General features: G+C 54.7%; 1 protein-coding gene across 3 annotated transcripts; it reads right to left on the minus strand.

Moving 5' to 3' along the window:
- Positions 1-165: 165 nt before the first annotated feature.
- TBX21 (T-box transcription factor 21) lies at positions 166-17,710 on the minus strand. 3 transcript variants are annotated; one of them, XM_032321614.1, is made up of 7 exons: positions 17,645-17,710; positions 11,775-13,546; positions 3,765-3,919; positions 3,297-3,496; positions 2,583-2,741; positions 2,384-2,445; positions 166-2,121 (listed from the first exon to the last, which is right to left on the minus strand). In XM_032321614.1, the coding sequence occupies exons 2-7, from the start codon at positions 12,263-12,265 to the stop codon at positions 1,503-1,505; spliced, it is 1,686 nt and encodes a 561-aa protein (XP_032177505.1). In that variant the 5' UTR covers positions 12,266-13,546; positions 17,645-17,710; the 3' UTR covers positions 166-1,502. The 3 variants fall into 3 exon arrangements, with proteins under 3 accessions (XP_032177505.1, XP_032177506.1, XP_032177507.1); XM_032321615.1 differs by having other exon boundaries at positions 3,297-3,418; positions 17,645-17,707; XM_032321616.1 differs by lacking the exons at positions 11,775-13,546; positions 17,645-17,710 and adding an exon at positions 11,293-11,680.
- Positions 17,711-17,741: the final 31 nt, after the last annotated feature.

The raw sequence follows: 17,741 nt of genomic DNA on the forward strand, positions 1-17,741 counted from the left end.
CTTAAAAATAAAATCTTTAAAAAAAAAGTATTTTCCATATGACCATATGATTCCAATGTTATAAAAACATATTTCTGTCTATCTATTTAACCCATTTAACATTTAGTGATAATTTTGGATGGGTGGTAAGATTTGGGAAAATTTATTGCTGTCTTTTTACTTTCCTGCCTGGCTTAATGTTCTTTAAGAGAAGCAGGTGTCATTTTAAAAACATAATTTAGCAGCCGCGTAAAAAGAGAGAAAAACAGAGCTAGAGAATTACAGCAACAATCATGTACAGGCTGAGGGCTTCCTGTTTACCAGGCGCTGTTCTAAACCCTTTACAGACATTAGTTTGAATCACGAAATTGTCAATATTAGGCTGTTCTTGACCGACGGAAACAGCAATTTCATGGGGTTCAACTTACATTTACTCCTCTAACTTTTGAACACCCCTAAGATGAAGATGGAAAACCAAAGCTAGACATGTAGAGAGAAATCAAGGCTCTTCTTCCTCGCGGAATCCCCAGTTCCCTCACCCCCAGGGTCCGGTCTTCTGGTCTTGCCGTCCATTGCCTCCTCCACAGGTCAGGTGCTACCCAGACAGAGGGACCGCTCTCTGTCCCCAAGATGCCTTACGAGGTGGAATCAGCCATCAGCCTGAGTGCCAAAGGTAGCACGTGTGGCCTTGCTTTGACTCTGTCTGTCCCCGGAATGAAGCCACTCAGGATTTCTAGGCAGCTCCCGTTCTTGGAAACTTCTGCTGCAGCCGGGGACGGATGGTGTCCTCGCAATTCCCAGTGGAGCCCCCAACCATGTCCCCTTTCAGGGCACTGAAGCAGGACACATTCTACAGTTTCACGTTTATTTTCAGAAAGTGATGAAAACAAAAGAAATAGATCCAGACACCACTCTCTGTACAATAAATAGCCTCCCCATTCAAAAAGAAAAAAAAAAAAAAAAAGAAAGAAAGAAAGCGCACACACAACTAATCCCCACCGCAAGACGTTGCTCCTTGAGGTGTGCACCAACCCCGCCCCCCTTTCCAGCCTCTTCCTCGGGACCCCACTGTCTCCGAGCGGATGGGGCCCAGGCCAGCTGCCCCAAAGTCATCTGAGTCCCCTTGCCGACCCTGGCTGGCTGGCTGTCATTAAATCCTCAGCATCTTTATTTTCACACACCTGACCCCTCACCCCCCCCAACAGAAGCGAGGAAGCTCCTTTGTGTCCAAGACTTTCTTCTTCTGTTTTCTGTTCTCCAGCTGGGAACCCACAGCCAGAAGCAGCACCAGGTAAATGACCGTAGTTAGGGCAAAGGAGGGGGCAGGGAACACGTCTCTCAGGTTTCGCTTTGGGCCCAAAACAGCAAGTGAACCCCAGAAGACTTCTTGGCACCCCTCTTCCTCAACCAACTACAAAAGGAGAAGGGACAGAGGGAGCTGGGGGCCTCCCAGTCCTGAGTCACCTGTCTGCGGTATTTGGTGTCTTCCAACCTGATGACATTGTTCCTGTCATGTCATCTGTTCAATTGGGAAAGTAGCTATAAAACTGACCTTCGGTTTCCTTATCAAAAGGAGAAGGGGCCCCAGCAGGGGAGGAGCTGTCACCACTGGAAGGATAGGGGGACACACGCCTCCTCTTAGAGTCTCCTTCACCCAGTCCTGAGTCACTGGACTCTGGCCGGATGGGGGTGATCTCAGTCCACACTGAAGGGGAGCCCTGGTCCTCTGGACCCCGTCCCTCAGAAGCTCCAGGACCAGGTTCCATGGGCAGAGTCCGCATGGGGCGGAACCAGCTGCCTGGGCCCATCTTGGGAGGGTACTGGGGGGCCATCGGCCAGCCAGCTCCAGGCGCCAGGACATCCTGGCCTCGGTAGTAGGACATGGTGGGTCCAGGGGCGGAGGGCAGGAAGGCAGGCTTCATGCTGACTGCTCGAAACTCGGCCTCATAGCTATGGTCCCGGGGGGCCCCCAACCAGTACGGCTGGGAAGCCACATCCTTGGCCTGCCCAGGAAGGTCGGGGTAGAAGCGGCTAGGAACGGGATACTGGTTTGGTAGGAGAGGAGAGTAGTGGTCTCCCCCGAGCAATTGACAGTTGGGTCCGGGCGGGGAGGGCACGCTCGTGTCAACAGATGCATACATGCTAAAAAAAAAAAAAAAAAAAAAAAAAAGGCAAGAAAACAGCGGTCACGAACAGAACCCATCGCCTGTGAGCCTGCCTGCTGCCTGCCCCTCCCTGGACCTTCTTTCCCTGGCCTCACTGCCCTCCAAGCATCTGTCCCATCTCTTCCCACCCACTCCCACCCCCAGGGGCAGAGAGGAGACAGGCTCTGCGCATGTCTGGAGTCAGGCCTCAGGAGGGACCAAGAAGAGGCCCTTGGTGAGCGGAACCCAGCAGCACTTACGACTCAAAGTTCTCCCGGAATCCTTTGGCAAAAGGGTTGTTATCAATTTTCAGCTGAGTAATCTAGAGAGAGGGGAAATAGAGGCACCTGAGTCCTGAGTCTGGGGCTAGGGAACTCCTGAATTTCCCGCCGAGGAAGACGGTGAGCCCCATTCTCCCCCTCCTGCCCCACGCAGCTCGGGCAGGCCGAGGGCCCTCACCTCCGCATTCTGGTAGGCGGTCACGGCGATGAACTGGGTCTCTTGGAAGGTGAAGACGTGCGTGTTCGAAGCGCTGCAGGCTGCCTCCGGCTCCCCGTCGTTCACCTCGACGATGTGCAGCCGAGGTTGGTACTTATGGAGGGACTGGAGCACGATCATCTAAGAGAGAACCGGATGCTTGTGGGGGTCGACGGCTCCTCTACCCCCACCCTGGCTGACCGATGGCCAGGCTAGAAGGGACCCTGAGGCCATCATGTCCACTGCCCCGCCCTGCTACCATGCAACTTCCTCCAGGCGCTCTAGCTCTGGTCCCCAGCCTCTCTAGGGCATCAGCTCTGCCCTCTTACCCCCTGTCCTACCCCCCAGATGCGCATTGCGACTGGGGTATTAGTACAAGCAGGGTTTTTCAGGGAGGGGGCTCTGTTAACAGTATTGCTCAACTCAGAGAGACTCTGCATCCATTGCCCGGGGCCACTGGCGCCAAATCTATGCCCAGCATGGTGCACAGGTGATGACAGCTTGGGGCTCGGTGAAGAAACCCCCAGGGCTGGTTTGGCGCATGTCATCCCGATCTGCCCTTGAGAGTCAGCCGCCTCCCACCTCATCTTCCCCCCCTGCCCAGGCGTGTGGAAAAGAACGAGTCAGAGAGGAAGGAAGGTGACTTTAACAGAACTGAATCAGCCAGGAGGGGTGGGGGTTGGCAAGGAGTCCCACCTGGGTCACATTGTTAGAGGCCCCTTTGTTGTTCGTGAGCTTTAGTTTCCCGAATGAAACTTCCTGGCGCATCCAGTGGGCCCCGGTATTGGGGGAGTCTGGGTGGACGTAGAGGCGGTTTCCTGTGGACAGTGAACCTCCTTGGCACGCAGCCCCCTGGGGACCAGACCCCATAGTGATGTGGGGCTTCTTTGCCTGTTCTGAGGGGGGATGTCAGAAAGGCTGCAGGGGTAAGGCCAGATGGGGCAGGGCAAGGGGAGGTAGGGGCAGAGGACTGAGCAGAAGACAGGCTAACGCAGAGCAGAGAAGGGAAGACAAACCCAACCGGAGTGAGAAGTGGGAGGGGATAAGGGTGGAATGCGGAACTCAGGTGTAGGGGGCAAGGGCTTGGGGGTTCCTCCTGGATCCACCAGGGGGCGCCCAGCCTCAGAGGAAAAGCGTGCCCACCGCTCCGCAGAGCGCTCCTACCTGGCATGCTGCCCTCAGCCTTTCCACACTGCACCCACTTGCCGCTCTGATACCGCCAGTGGTGCTGGTCCACCAAGACCACGTCCACGAACATCCGGTAATGGCTGGTGGGCTCCAGTCCCGCCACAGTAAATGACAAGAATGGGAACATCCGCCTGGGGAGAACAGAGAGACCCGCCGACATCCGTCAGCCCCCCAACCTCGCAGACGCATCCTCGCAACCACCCCCATGCGGAGGCTTTCATTTCGGTGGTGTGCTGGCATCGGCTGGCAACCCGCGAGACAGCCGACTGGAAATGACCAGGACGTGTGCCAGGCAATTGTTATGTACCGGCAATATTTTAAAATTAAATTATGTAAACTTACAATTAAGTATACTGCCTTATAAGCCAAGGTAATAACTACTCAAAAATCATCACTTCTCAGTTCCTTTACCATATTTCACTATTATCTCTGCTTTTGAAGTGACTTATAGCTCTTGTTCCTGCAAGATGGAAATACTAGACACCGCACGAATGCCCAACTCTTCCTGACTTTGCATTCAGTGACTCCGTGTGCACAGCTCAAAATCAGGCACCACAGGAGTCTTCACACCACGGAAATCAGCAAACACTATGAATCAGGGCTTTTTCAGTGTTTTTCGTCCCGAGGATCAGTTTCTAGACATTAGCTACACGGCACTGTCTCTAATCTTCGTTTGCTTCCTAGTGGGGAGCAAAGCCACAAGCCAGCCCCGCACAGGCACTTCCCAGTAGGCCCTCATGCCTCAGCTCCCCAAGCCCTGGGGTGGTCTCAGGACCTGACACATCCTCTCCACTGCAGCCCTCACGGTGCTTACGCATTCCCGGCCCCGCGGTGCCCAGGCTTTCCCTGCCCCATCCTCCTGGGCCTGATGTTTATGGTACGGCCTGTCCCAGGCCTGAGCCTCAGAGAAGTACCTAAAATCCCAGCTGAAACTTTCCATCCACCTGAAAAAGAACTCTATTAAGCACAATTCTCATGCTCAAAGTCTTGCTTCCAGGGGAAAGCAGAGGAAGTCAAGGTTGGGATGCTGCATTATCCTCCCTTGTGCCAGAGTAATAGATCAAGAGAAAGAAATACTTCCCTACCCAACCATCTCTGCCACTTCCACCATCACCACTCCCACCTGTACCATCACTACAACCACCAGTGCACCAACACCCCCATCACCACCATCGCTACAACCACTACCTCCACCAACACCCCATCACCACCATCACTACAACCACTACCTCCACCAATACCCCATCACCACCATCACTATGACCACCACCTGCACCAATATCCCCATCACCACCATCCCTACAACTACTACCTCCACCAACAACCCCATCACCACCATCACTACAACCACACCTCCACCATCACTGCTCCCATCACCAAACCGTCACCTCCATTACCACCATCACTACAATGGTCCCCTCCACCATTACGGCCCCTACTACAACCACCACCTCTACCAGCATCAGGCTAATGGCCTAGCTTTTCTTTCTTAACCCGAACAGGAAGAGCAGAATTTGCAGGATGGCAGAATCAAACTCTCATCAGAATAACTTTGCATTCCCACATATCTCTCCCCTCCTCCTACAAGAAGTCATACCAGATGGGAAGAAAAACACTAGCCCATGTGTCAGGAAACCTGGAGAAGGGAGAGTTCCAGAGGCCTGGGAACACTTTTGGGTGCACCCTAGACCCCAGAATATCCCAGAGCAACACCCTTGATAACGTTGGGAAGGTGTCTCCACCTTCCTGTCTTCTCCAGACTCTCCCATGCTGAGAAAAAAAAGGAGAGACTTACTGGCCCCATCCCCTTACTGGCCTGGAGTAAGTGAAATCCCAAACCAAACCTCAGTTTCTTCACCCATAAATGGGAACAATAACTCCTAACCATTTTTCCTCTAAGAGCTGCGAGAAAGTTTGAAAGATGTGAAACTCAGCTCATCCGGTCCCTCCCCCACTATACCCTCTCGCTGGCCCAGAGCGATCAAAGCCCGCTGGGTCTGCGGAAGGACCCCCCGCCAGGGTCCTGAGCTCAGCCTCAGGCTCCAGGTCCCAGGGGCTCAGGGGGCAGCTGACTTGAGAAATCAAAGGTTAGGGAGGAGACCTTAAATATTTAAGGCTGAAACAATATTTTCAACATGTCTCTACCAACATCTCATCGTATGACAGCGGTCGGGCTGTCCACATTTTCTGTATTATAACCAGTTGTTGCCTAAACCTGCAGGTTTAAAGGAAGGGAAGGACTATATTCATTGTGTCTCTACTTAGAAGCATCCAGTTCGCCCGAAATGTAACACAGTATTTCCGATTTTATACTTGAAGGAACCAAGGAGCAGAGAGCCGAGCAGACAGCGCCCTGGTGAGAGGGCAGAGTCAGGGTCTCCCGGGCTGTGCGTCCATCTCTCCACCCCGCGTATCTCTGCTGGAGGGACATGAAGGAGATGCCGAAGAGGATGGGGGAACTGGAGAGGAGTAAGGAGGTCTCATTTCACCCTAAAAGTCTAGAATCACCACCAGCTGGAATCCCAAAATAGCCCCTGATTTACATGACACTTTGCTGGGAAGCAACAGGGTCTGGTGCCAACCTCAACTCTCTCCAAAAAGACCATCCTGCCCTCAGAGGACAGGGCCCAAGACCCTAAATTCCTGCACTGCCCCATAGGACTAGCCCATCTCGAAATGATCTGCAGGGTCATCATACCCGTCCAACCTCGAACACTTTTTTTTTTTTTTTAAGATTTTATTTATTTATTTATTTGACAGAGAGAGACACAGCAAGAGACGAACACAAACAGGGGGCGTGAGCGAGAGAGAAGCAGGCTTCCGGCTGAGCAGGGAGCCCAATGCAAGTCTCTATCCCAGGACCGCTGGGATCATGACCTAAGCTGAAGGCAGACACTTAAAAACTGAGCCACCCAGGTGCCCCTGAACACTTCTGATAGGCTCCAATTCACCATCGTGACAAACAAATTATAAGGAGGTAGTTTTGGGTCTGTCGTGTTGGCAGGATGTTTTAAAATTAATCTCTAGGGGCGCCTGGGTGGCTCAGTGGGTTGAAGACTCTGCCTTCAGCTCAGGTCATGATCTCAGGGTCCTAGGATAGAGCCCTGCATTGAGCTCTCTGCCCAGCGGGGGATCCTGCTTCCTCCTCCCTCTCTCTCTCTCTCTATCTCTCTCTCTCTGCCTGACTCTCTGCCTACTTGTGATCTCTGTCTGTCAAATAAATTTTAAAATCTTAAAAATAAATAAATAAATAAAATTAATCTCTAATGCTGATGAGTCTGTGGGGAAATGGGTCCTCTTACATTTTATTCGTTATTTGTGGGGGTATTAATTAGCAGCACCTTTTAGAACATTCCAGCAGTGCCTTGGACCCATGGAAACGCAAATGGTGCTCAGGCATCAAAGATCTCCACCCACCAACCTCAGACCCAGCTTCGTGGAAATCAAACAGCCACTAGCAAACGGGCCAACAAAAAGTAAAGCTGTTTTCACCTGCCCTGAGAGAAATGAAGCCAGTGAGTCCAAATTCAAGTGCCCCCTGCCCCACAACAAAAGAAAAAAATAAAAGAAAATTGTTTTAAAGATCTACAAAGTTTGGGATGCCTGGGTGGCTCGGTTGAGCAGCTGCCTTCGGAATCAGGTCATGATCCCAGCCTCCTGGGATCTAGTCCCGCATCGGGCTCCTTGCTCAGCAGGGAGCCTGCCTTTCCCTCTGCCTCTGCCTGCCACTCTATCTGCCTGTGCTCACTCTCTGTCAAATAAATAAATAAAATCTTTTTTAAAAAAAATTAAAAATTAAAATAAAATAAAGATCTACAAAGTTCTAGGAGTCGGGATTGTAGGGAAGGCCACAATGGCTGTGAGGCCAGTGATCCAAGATCTAGCGGCACTGAAATTGTTTCCTCCAATGCTAAATTCACACACACACACACACACACACACGTACACACGCAAATTGAGCTACTTAACAACAGAACTACCCAAAGTTATCTTAATTATAATAATCAACTAATCACACCCAGAAAAGTGGGGATTGCCAACCACGAATGCACTCCCACACACCCACACACGCAGACACCCGCCTCTCCCTTCCTCTGCTGAGAATGTCTACCATCAGCTAGTCCATGCCCACCAACACATTCACAGTACACACACAGTGCCACCCAGAAATACAGCACAAGTCCGCGGTGGGCACCCCGAATTTCCACAAACATGCCAACTTTGAACTCCAACCTCTCCAGTTGGCCAGTCCAACATTTTACCTCACTTTCCCCTCCCCGCCCCACCTGAGTTGCCGGGATCAGTTGCTGGCGCTGGGAATCGCCACCCCCGCCACCCCCCCCCACCCCGCTCCGCGCCCCACCCTGTTGCTGCCCATGGAGGAGAGAGTGACTGTGTGACTTGTCCATACTGAGGGATGGGTCTAGGGTGGGTGGGAGAGGAAGGATCTGGGAGAGAGTGAGTCAGCCCAAGGCAAAAGGCTGTGGGGCTGTGGGTGTGCCTGGCTTGGGAGGATTTTTTCAAAAAGGAAGAAGGCCGTGGGTGATGTGGTGGTGACGGGCAGGTCACTGGAACCCACGGAGGGACGAGCCAGCCCTCCACACAGGAGAGAAAGGGTGCTGTTCTCTGAGCCCAAGCCGTGCTCTTCAGAAGCCAGTAGCATAAGGAAATGGCCGCCAAGTTCCCAGATCACTGGAGCCTGAGCTCAGTGCCCGGTGATGAGGGCTGGTAGAACTGAATGGGGGACAGTGTTTTCTGTCCCCTCTACCCCACCATGGGGATGCTGAGGTCTGATTCAAGGGAAGGCATCAAAGAAAATGGTGAGGGGCTACTGCACCTTTCCAACGGGGACCCCATGGTGTCTGAAGCAGTTCCTCAGGATGGATGGAAAGCCTGAGGATAATCACACACTCACGTGCGTGCACAGGCGATTACAAAGTGGTCAAGGAAATTTTTATGATATTTATGAATTTTTCCTCAGGTTTGTTAATGATATTGTGTTTACTTATCAAAAGCCATTTTTAGGGACACCTGGTGGCTCAGTCAGTTGAGCCTCCAACTCTTGATTTTGGCTCAGATCATAATCTTAGAGTCGTAAGATTGAGTCCCGTGTCAAACACTGTGCTGGGCATGGAGCCTGCTTAGGATTCTCTCTCCCCTCCAACCCCCAGTAAATAAATACATAAACAAATAAATGAATAATTTTGATAATCATTTTAAGGGACACCTGGGTGGCTCAGTGGGTTAAGCCTCTGCCTTTGGCTCAGGTCATGATCTCAGGATCCTGGGATAGAGGCCCGCATGGGGCTCTCTGCTCAGCAGGGGCCTGCTTCCCCTTCTCTTTCTGTCTGCCTCTTTGCCTACTTGTGATCTCTCTCTCTCTCTCTCTGTCAAATAAATGAATAAATAATTTTTTTTTAAAAAACCACTTTTAGACGTGCATAGAGAAATTTTCAGGATGCAAGAATATAGTGCCTAGGATTTACTTACTACATACTTGCCGCCGTCCCTAATATAACTGCAGACTAGGGGGTGGGAGGCAGAAGCGAGGTGAGTGAGGATATGAAGAAACGAGATTGGAACAAGCAGTAACAACTGTTGAAACTGGGTGATGGGTAGGTTGGAGATTTTTCCTGCACTTTTGTATATATTGGAATTTTTCATATTAAAAGAAAGTAGTTTGGGGTGCCTGGGTGGCTCAGTGGGTTAAGCCTCTGCCTTTGGCTCAGGTCATGATCTCAGGGTCCTGGGATCTAGCCCCACATCGGGCTCTCTACTCAGCGGGGAGTCTGCTTCCCCCTCTCTCTCTGCCTGCCTCTCTGCCTGCTTGTGATCTCTCTCTCTGTCAAATAAATAAATAAAATCTTTAAAAAAAAAAAAAAGGAAAGTAGTTTTATGGATCTGAAAGGGAGACAGCAAGACTTGTCAAGAGAGAATTATTCAGCAAGAATCTAAAGGAAGAAGGAAGCCACAGGGGTAGTGACGGCGACCTCACTGAGATGCATGCCCGCATCCCCCTGAGACACCCACCCAACCAGGTTGCAGGTGGCCCACAGCCAGCCCCGCACCCACCACCGGATCTCCGAAGTGCTGGCCAAGGCTCTGGGCAGGCCGCCCCTCGAGACTGAAAGGGCAGAGAGGCCTGGCAGCAGGTGGCAGGGAGACCCGGGCCAGTCCCCCGGGTGGGAGAGCTTCCTGAGCACCTGAGAGCAGAGGTCTGGGTTCAGGTCAGTTGTGCAACTAAGGACAAGCCACCAGCCGTCCTGTGCTACGGTGCCACTAGCTGTGAATGGGGAGATCTCTTGGCCTACGTAGTAGCACACAGTGGAAGAATGGAAGTGAAAGCACTCTGAACGCATCAAGGCCTTTGGACAGTATAGGTGGCTCTTCTCACTCTCAGCCGTGACGGGCTGGAGAAAGAAGCCCAGGCAGATACCATCTGGGTTCAGGTGCCCGTTCTGCCTGCAACAGGTGGGCTGTGAAACCTCAGAGAGTCTCCTTCTGTCACTGAGCCCATTTCCCTGTCTGTGCAGGAAGGGGCCTGGAAAGGATCTTCTGGGTCACCGCCAATTCAGATGTGAGGCCTGGGCTGTGTCTGGGAGCACTCAGAGGGGACTGGGTTTGGGGGATGCAGAGAGGAATTCTCAGAAGGCTTAAGGGATAAAGGCCACACCTTTAAAAAAAATGCCAACTTTCCTGGGTCCATCCCAGAGAAAGAGGTACAACTCAGCAACTTGAAGCTATTCATTGTTGGTGGACAGGTCCCTCAATCCCATGCTACCCCACAGAACTCCCTGGAAAGGAAGAATGTCCTAGCTATCCCTAGACTGAATGCCAACACCCCTGGGGCCAGCATGGCCTCCCCCACCCCCGCCCCTGCTCCCTCCCCAAGCCGCACCCTGGGCGGCTGCCCTTTGACATCTCCTGGATATGCTGATGACAGAGCCTCAGAGAGGTCCTCCCTGGTCCCCAGCCGGCCCCCACAGGGAAGGGTGGGTGCACACTCTCCCAGGCCAGACCCAAGCAGGGCCCACTCAGCATTGCTTACTAAACAAATAACAGTGGCAAGTTTCTCTTCCTTTCCCCACGCATGAGGCTCTCCCCGGAAGCAGCACCCTTGGCCCCAAACCCTACCCCGCATGCACTGGGCTTCAGGGTCCCCAGACGCATAGAAGCCATGGGTTCCCCAGGCTGGATCTTACACTGGAAAGTATCTGGCCAAGGGTGAGGCAGACTTTCGGGGGACAGAGGCGGGAAGGAGCAGAGTGGGACTGGCTGCCCGCTGGGACCCATAAGTTAGCTTCACCTGCTCAGGCCCACAGGCATGTGGGCTCTCCGGCGAGGCCTATGCCTGGAAGCGATCTGAGCCCCCCATACACTTTACCACTCCCCCTAAAACACACTCACAGGAGACACACGATCTCAAAGTACTACCGGAAAGGAAACTTGGCGACAGCTTCTCCATGTCACCAAATCCCAGGCTTACCCACCTCCCAAAACTGACCTGTGCACAACAGCAGCAAAGAGGCTTGGAGAGGTGGGTGGTGGGAGGGTAGAGGCAGGAGAAGTTGAGGGGTGGGTTGTTGTGCTGGGTTGTTGTCTGGGGTACCAAGACCCTGCCTTCTTCTCCATTTCTCCGCATAGGGGCTAAGAGGGGTCCTGCCCTGTTAAATCCAAAACACAGTACCTCTCTGCCCAGAGATCCCCATGGAGGCAGACAGTGAGGTAAGGGCACACCCCTAAACCACGATAGCTTCTCACCGCACCCACTCTCTTCCATCTCCCTTCTGAGTTCTGCCTGTTGGTGTAATGTCCTGGGAGAAAACAACCCCCAGAACTTTTCTGTCCTCGCTACAACTCCCTCCCCGCTTCCCCCAAAGCCTAAGCCAAACGGTGATGGGCGCCGTCTAGACAGGAGAAGAGAAAAAAAAAAACCACGTCCTTGTTCCGGGCCCGCTCGCCTCGCGGGGCGCGCGTCTCACTCACCGTCCCTGCTTGGTGATGATCATCTCCGTCTGGTGCTGATTAAACTTGGACCACAACAGGTGGTTGTTGAGCGCTACTCTCAGCTTTCCGGACACTTCCAGCCCCGCGGGCAGCGCGTAGTCCTCGCGCGGCCCCGGGTACAGTCCCGAGCGCGGGTCCGGGGCCGCGTAGCCGTCCCCAGGCTGGTAGCCCTCGGCGCTTGCCGTCGGCGGGAAGGGCTCGCCCACCCCGGGGAAGCCGGTGGCCTGGGGCCGGGGCGGGTAGGCGTAGGCTCCGAGGAAGCGGCCTGGCGGAGCGGGCACCAGGGCGCCCCCTGCGTAGGGCGCCCCCAGGGTGGCGCCCCCGCGACGGTCGGCCGCGTCCTGGGCGCCGGGATCCAGGTAGAAGTAGCGGTTCTGCGGGTCGGCGCCAGGCGCCCGGCCCTCGTCGCTCGCCGGCATCGGCTCGGTACCCGTCAGCATGTCTCCGCAGCCCCGCGCCACGATGCCCATCCGGGGCGGGCTGGCACCTGCCCGCTGCCGTCGGGGACCGGCCCCTCTCCGCGCGGGGGGCAGGCGCGGGGGGTCGCGAGGGGCGGGGCCCCGGGGGCGGGAACGCGGGGGGAGCCCCACCCGAGCCCGGCCTCGGACGCCTGGGTCCTGCGCCCGCGTTTGGCGGGCGCGCGTCAGCTCCTGGGCTCCCTCTCCAGCGGGCCGCTGTCACTAGCGGCGCGGCGCCTTTGCTGTGGCTTTATGAAGCTCTCCGGGCTCCCCCCACCCCACCACCTCGGCGCCGCCCCGCTTCACCCCGCCCCCTCGTGGCTAATACTCTGCAAATTCTATGCAGTCGCCGAGGACTGGAGGCCCCCACGGTGTGGTGAGTCCCCAGGCGCCGCGAAATTCGCGCTTCAAGACTACCTTCTGGAAGAGTCCATCCGTCCACCTGAAAACGCCAGCCTGTTTCTCTCCTCTGGACCCTCGTGGAAATTCCACCCATCCTTCAGGGCTCAGCTCTAAGGTCCCCTCCTACAGGAAGCCCTCGGTGATGGCGTTGGCCCGGATGGGACTCATAGAGCCTTCTGGCAGCACTCTCGGAGCAACTAGCAGGGTCTGCACTCAGTCTGAGCTGCTTAGACGGGAAACATTCAACAGATCCACTGCTGCCCACTGTGCGCCCAGGCTCTGTGCTAAGTGACTTTGCCTGAAGTGTCTGTGTTCTTCCTCCAGGCCAGAGACCCAGGTGGGCTGTGTCCTATGCATCTTGTTCCTCCAGCCCCAGGGCAGACCTGGCAGCAGGTGGGCAGCGGGCAGAGATCCCCGAAGGGGACTGCATCACTCCAGCTGCAGATTTGCAGGGCCCTGGGCGTCCTGGGGGTTTGCGAAGGCTCTGGAAGCAGCACTGACATGTCTCTCCTCTGGGTCTTGGCACTGACTCTGCCTGTCGCTCAGGTACGTGTGACTTGGACAAGACGCTTCCCTTGCCTGAAAGTCAGCCTCACGTGCCTCCTCGTTAGAATGGGGAAAACTCACTGATCCACTTTTCCGAGGGGCTGTGCGTCTCACCTGGGAGGTGGAAGTGTGCAGGGCTTTACCCCTTTACCCCTGCTGCCCGGAAGGATTCAGAGCTGGCTGACAGGAAGGACACCCACCTGTTCTGGGGGACTGCCTGCACAAGAGGACGACCACACCAGAGCTTTTCTTTCTCTATTTTCCTTTTCTGTTAACTAACACAGTCTTCTTATGATGAAAACAGTCCCCCTCCCCCAGTTGAAAATAGCACCTTCGGAAGTTTTCCTGCATACAAAGGTAAAATACACTCAGAAAAAAATTTAAGCAGTAAAAATAAAAATGGGACTATATAAACCACCCCAAATTCCACTCCCCACCAGAGGCAAATTGGATTGACATTTTGGTGAATACCTCTCCAGATATTACCCCTCCAGACATCACTCCTTGCGCACAGCCTTTCTGTCTTTTGTGTACGTGCCCACACACACACACACAATTTTATATAAACACCACATGTGCTGCTTTGTTTTGTGTATTTTTTTTTCATTCAACAAGGTGTCATGGAATTTTTTACATGTCAATATATAGATAAAGATTTACATTTTTAAGAGTGTTTTGAAAAATACTTTCAATTTTCATCCTGGTAAAGGTTAACATCTCCTCTCACAGCACCCTCCCAGACCTCCTCACTTCTCCCCTGGGGGCTGGCCCCATCTCCCATCTCTGTCCCAGCGCAACAGGGCTTCACCCTTAGGGGTCCGTGGGGACTCTCTGTTCCCAACTAGAGCTGAACCAAGAGGCAGGTTGGCAGGAGAAGGCGAAGCTGGGGACCCCAGGAGGCGGGCATGACCCAGGAAGGGTAGGGGAAGAGAGAATCAGTACATCCCCCAGTGGAGACCAGACGCGGGACAACACCAGAATTGGGAACAGCCCCTCCCACCCCTTTACCAGCCATTTCTCCTCCCCCCCACCCCCCTCACCACCCCCCCATGCCTTAGGGAGGTGGAAAGGTTCTGCCTGCTGTTCCAAGTGAGGCAGCCTTGCCTGAAAGAGATGGGACCTTGGGATCCTTGGCTACTTTTTGAGAAACATGAGACATTTCAGTATGACTCCCCTGAATGACTAATTTCCCCAAGAGACTTGAGTGCTGACATCTCTTCTGGGGGACATTTTTGCTAAGCATTTGGCTGTGGAAAGCCAAGTGGAGTCTTGTTCCTCCCTCTCGCCCTCCTCTTTTCCGCATTAATCCTCAGGTCTAGAGATGGAGACATTATCCCCCTGCCTCTGAACAGGATGACCGGAGCTCCCACCCAGGTTTCCAGGGGAGGAGGGATTTTGAATCCCCAACTCAGGTGGACCCGGAGACATGTCCCCGGAGGAACAGGGTGCCTGGGGGCAGTCCCTCTCTAATCCGATGGCCTGTCAGGGGACCATCAACTCCAGATTCCTCACCCCCTCACTCCAATTTCTTCCACCCAAAAAAGAAAGTGCTTGTGAAAAGCGGGGGCTGAGTGGCCCTAGTGTCACCACTGCCAGTCCCGCCCCTCCACCAGCTCGGGTGAGAAGAAGAACCCTGGCAGTGACACCTCCTCCTTCTGTTGCAGCATCACCCTCTTCCCAGGCCCCAGGGCTGGAGGGGTGGGGAAGGAGGAGCAGGAGACCAGGCCCCCTGGGATCCCCTCACTTCTCCCTCACTGCCCCTCCCGGCCCCTCTCCCATCCCATCGGCCTGCTGAGCGTCCAGAAGGCTGTTCCACCAGGAGAAGCTACACAGGGTGTGAGTCCGGGATTTGAGAGGCACTGTCTCCTACACATATCACATGTGATGACACAAGCTGGATGGTGACCCCGGGAAACCCAGTGACCTGCCAAACTCACAACCCCACTCGTGGCCAAGCCAGGGCTAGAACCCTGGTCTCCGGACTCCTGATCCAGTGTTCTCGAGACTGTCTGCCTTCCCATTTCAAGTCAGAACAATAATAATAAATGAAAAGTCATGTAATCCCATTGGAAGAGGTGTGGAAAACAGGAGAGAAAATTGCCCCTAACCCACCAGCTTGGACCCTGGTTTTCTTCACCCTGGGGTCCCACGCTTGTTTTCAATGCTCCTTTTTCAAGCTGTTCCAAGACTCAAAATGAGGGAGGCCTCCCTGATGGCACTCAGCCCCTGCCACACCTGGGGGTCACAGACTGTGCCAGAAGGCTCTGACAGTGTGCATTCCTGGGACCTGTTTCTGGAGATTCTGATTCCCAGGCCTGTGGCAGGTTCCCAGAATCTGTGTGTTCCAGGAGGACGCCAGGTGACACTGGGTTCCAGGGAGTCCGCACAGCCCCCTCCCGGCTCCCTTCCCCCTCCACTCTTCCAGCCCCAAGCCCAGCACCATAGAAGGACATTCTGTGTGCCTGCTCCAGCTTGCGTGTGCCTCCCTGTGGTGGATGGAAGGGCTTCGATGCCGGAGAATGGCTGCCCCCAGCATAAAGGCTTCCTTATCAGCTACAGAACCACATAATTCCTTCCTCACCACAGAATCCAACAGCCACCCCGGACCCTCTCCTTAAAATGTGTGGAGTGACAGGGCACCTGGGTGGCTCAGTCAGTCCAGCATCTGCCTTCAGCTCAGGTTGTGATCTCAAGGTCCTGGGATCAAGCCCCGCCTTGGGCTCCCCGCTCAGTGAGGAGTCTGCTTCTCCCCCTCTCTCTGCCCCTGGACTGTCCCCATGTTCTCTCTCACCCTTTCTCTCTCTAAATAAATTTTTTAAAAATGTGTGGACTGTTGAGCTCCCCCAGGACCCAGAAGGCTCCTGAATGGGCTCAAACTGCAGGTGCAGGGAGGGTGGGGCAGCCAGCTGGGGCCCGGGGCGGGTGGGGGTAGGGGGGAATGGGAGCGGGGTTGGGCGGGGACTGTGGAGACTCAGAGGTACCAGGACCCAGGATGACTCCCCTCCACCCTGCTGGACCCAACCTGAGCCGGTAGCTGGGCGAAAGAGAGGGGATCAGCATGTCGGGGATGAGGCAGGAAAGGAAGGAGAGCCACTGTGAGACTTGGGCCGTTCTGCAAAAAGCACTGAGAGATGGAGAGGGGCAGCGGCCTCAGTGAGGAAGTCTCAGGTTGGGTCACAGGGGGTGTGGGGGCGCCTGGGTGTCTCAGTGAGTTGCAGGGTCCTGGGATGGAGCCCTACATGATCGAGCTTCTTGCTCAGTGGGGAGCCTGCTTCTCCCTCTCCTACTGCTGCTCCCCCTGCTTGTGTTCCCTCTCTGTGTCCATCCAATAAATAAATAAAATCTTTTTTAAAAACGAGGGGGTATAAGACAGAAGAGAGGGAGACAGAATAGGGAGAGGGTGAGGGAGATCTACAGAGGCAGAGCAGCCTTGAGAGCTGGAGATAGGGCAGAGGGAGATGGGTAGGCTTGGAGCCCCAATTCCAACCCTCGCTGGCTGTGTGACCTGTTCCAGTAGCTTAACCTCTCTGGTTTCCTAGTCAGCAAAAAGAGCCGGTAGACCTTCTGCAAGGACAAACTGGGTGAACTGGATCCCAAGGGAGCTGTGAGGTCCTGTAAAGGGGAGGGGTTTGGCCCCAAGACAGGCATGGATCAGAAGTGCCTCTTCTTCCCTCTCTTCTGAGCCGTCCACATCCTACTCTCCTCCTTCCAGTGTCTGTGGGTCCCTCGCTCAGGGTCCCTGAGGCCAGCCCCCAGCCTTTCACTAACGGCCCTGGGCCTAATGAGAGCTTCTCTGTAAGACTCCACCTCAGAAAGGACAGGCTTCCCCTCCTGAGATGCCCATCCACCATTCCCTAGAGGATCTTGTCGCTGAGATGGGCCAGCCGTCCCCACCCCTGGGACTCTGGGGTCACAGAGATCAATCTCAGTCCCAGCTCCTGCCCCTAAACAGCTCCTAGCAGCCTGAGGCCAGGGCCAGAGCTCTTGAGTCCCTCGGCACCCTTGTCCCCGGAAACCCACCAGCCTGCGAGTGTCCGTCACCCACGTCTGTGCACATACAACCCACAGAGCTCCACTGGACAAACCTGCAAGCTGTCCCCACGGCCGCACCCCTTCTCTCATCCTACATCCAGCCTCAGCCTCCCCGGGGCTCTTGGGCATCTACCTCAGCTCACCCCTCCCCCGCCCTCACTGCCCTACCCCCTGGGGCCCAGATTGCCAGGCCTTCAGCCGGAACCACGGGATTAACAGCCAGGGAGGGAAGGAGGGGAGCAACAAGCACCTGTAGGATCCCCTCCCCCCATGACAGCTGCAGGAGTTCCATGTCCCCAGCAGACCGGTGGTCAGTATGGGCTCATCTCAAGGTCAAAGGCTCTGGGTTCTCACCCCTTGGCTGGCTCAGTGTTCCCCACTCCACACCCCTCAAGGCTGGACAGCCCTTACCCTTTGGCTCCAGGCCATGCCTGGGTCTGTCTGCATTTCGGTCCTTCACTCTCTGTGGGCACCTATCAGGGACCATCTCTTCTCTTGGTCGCTAACT

This window comes from Mustela erminea, chromosome 18 (assembly GCF_009829155.1).
Source record: "Mustela erminea isolate mMusErm1 chromosome 18, mMusErm1.Pri, whole genome shotgun sequence".
In the NCBI taxonomy this organism is placed as follows: domain Eukaryota; kingdom Metazoa; phylum Chordata; class Mammalia; order Carnivora; family Mustelidae; genus Mustela; species Mustela erminea.

Excerpts from the sequence above, each read along its gene's own strand:
- TBX21 (XM_032321614.1), bottom strand. The coding sequence starts at position 12,265 with ATGGGCATCGTGGCGCGGGGCTGCGGAGACATGCTGACGGGTACCGAG. Across the intron at positions 3,497-3,764 it reads GGCTGAGGGCAGCATGCCAG|AACAGGCAAAGAAGCCCCAC; the intron begins GTAGGAGCGCTC and ends ATCCCCCCTCAG. Across the intron at positions 2,122-2,383 it reads TTCCGGGAGAACTTTGAGTC|CATGTATGCATCTGTTGACA; the intron begins GTAAGTGCTGCT and ends TTTTTTTTTTAG.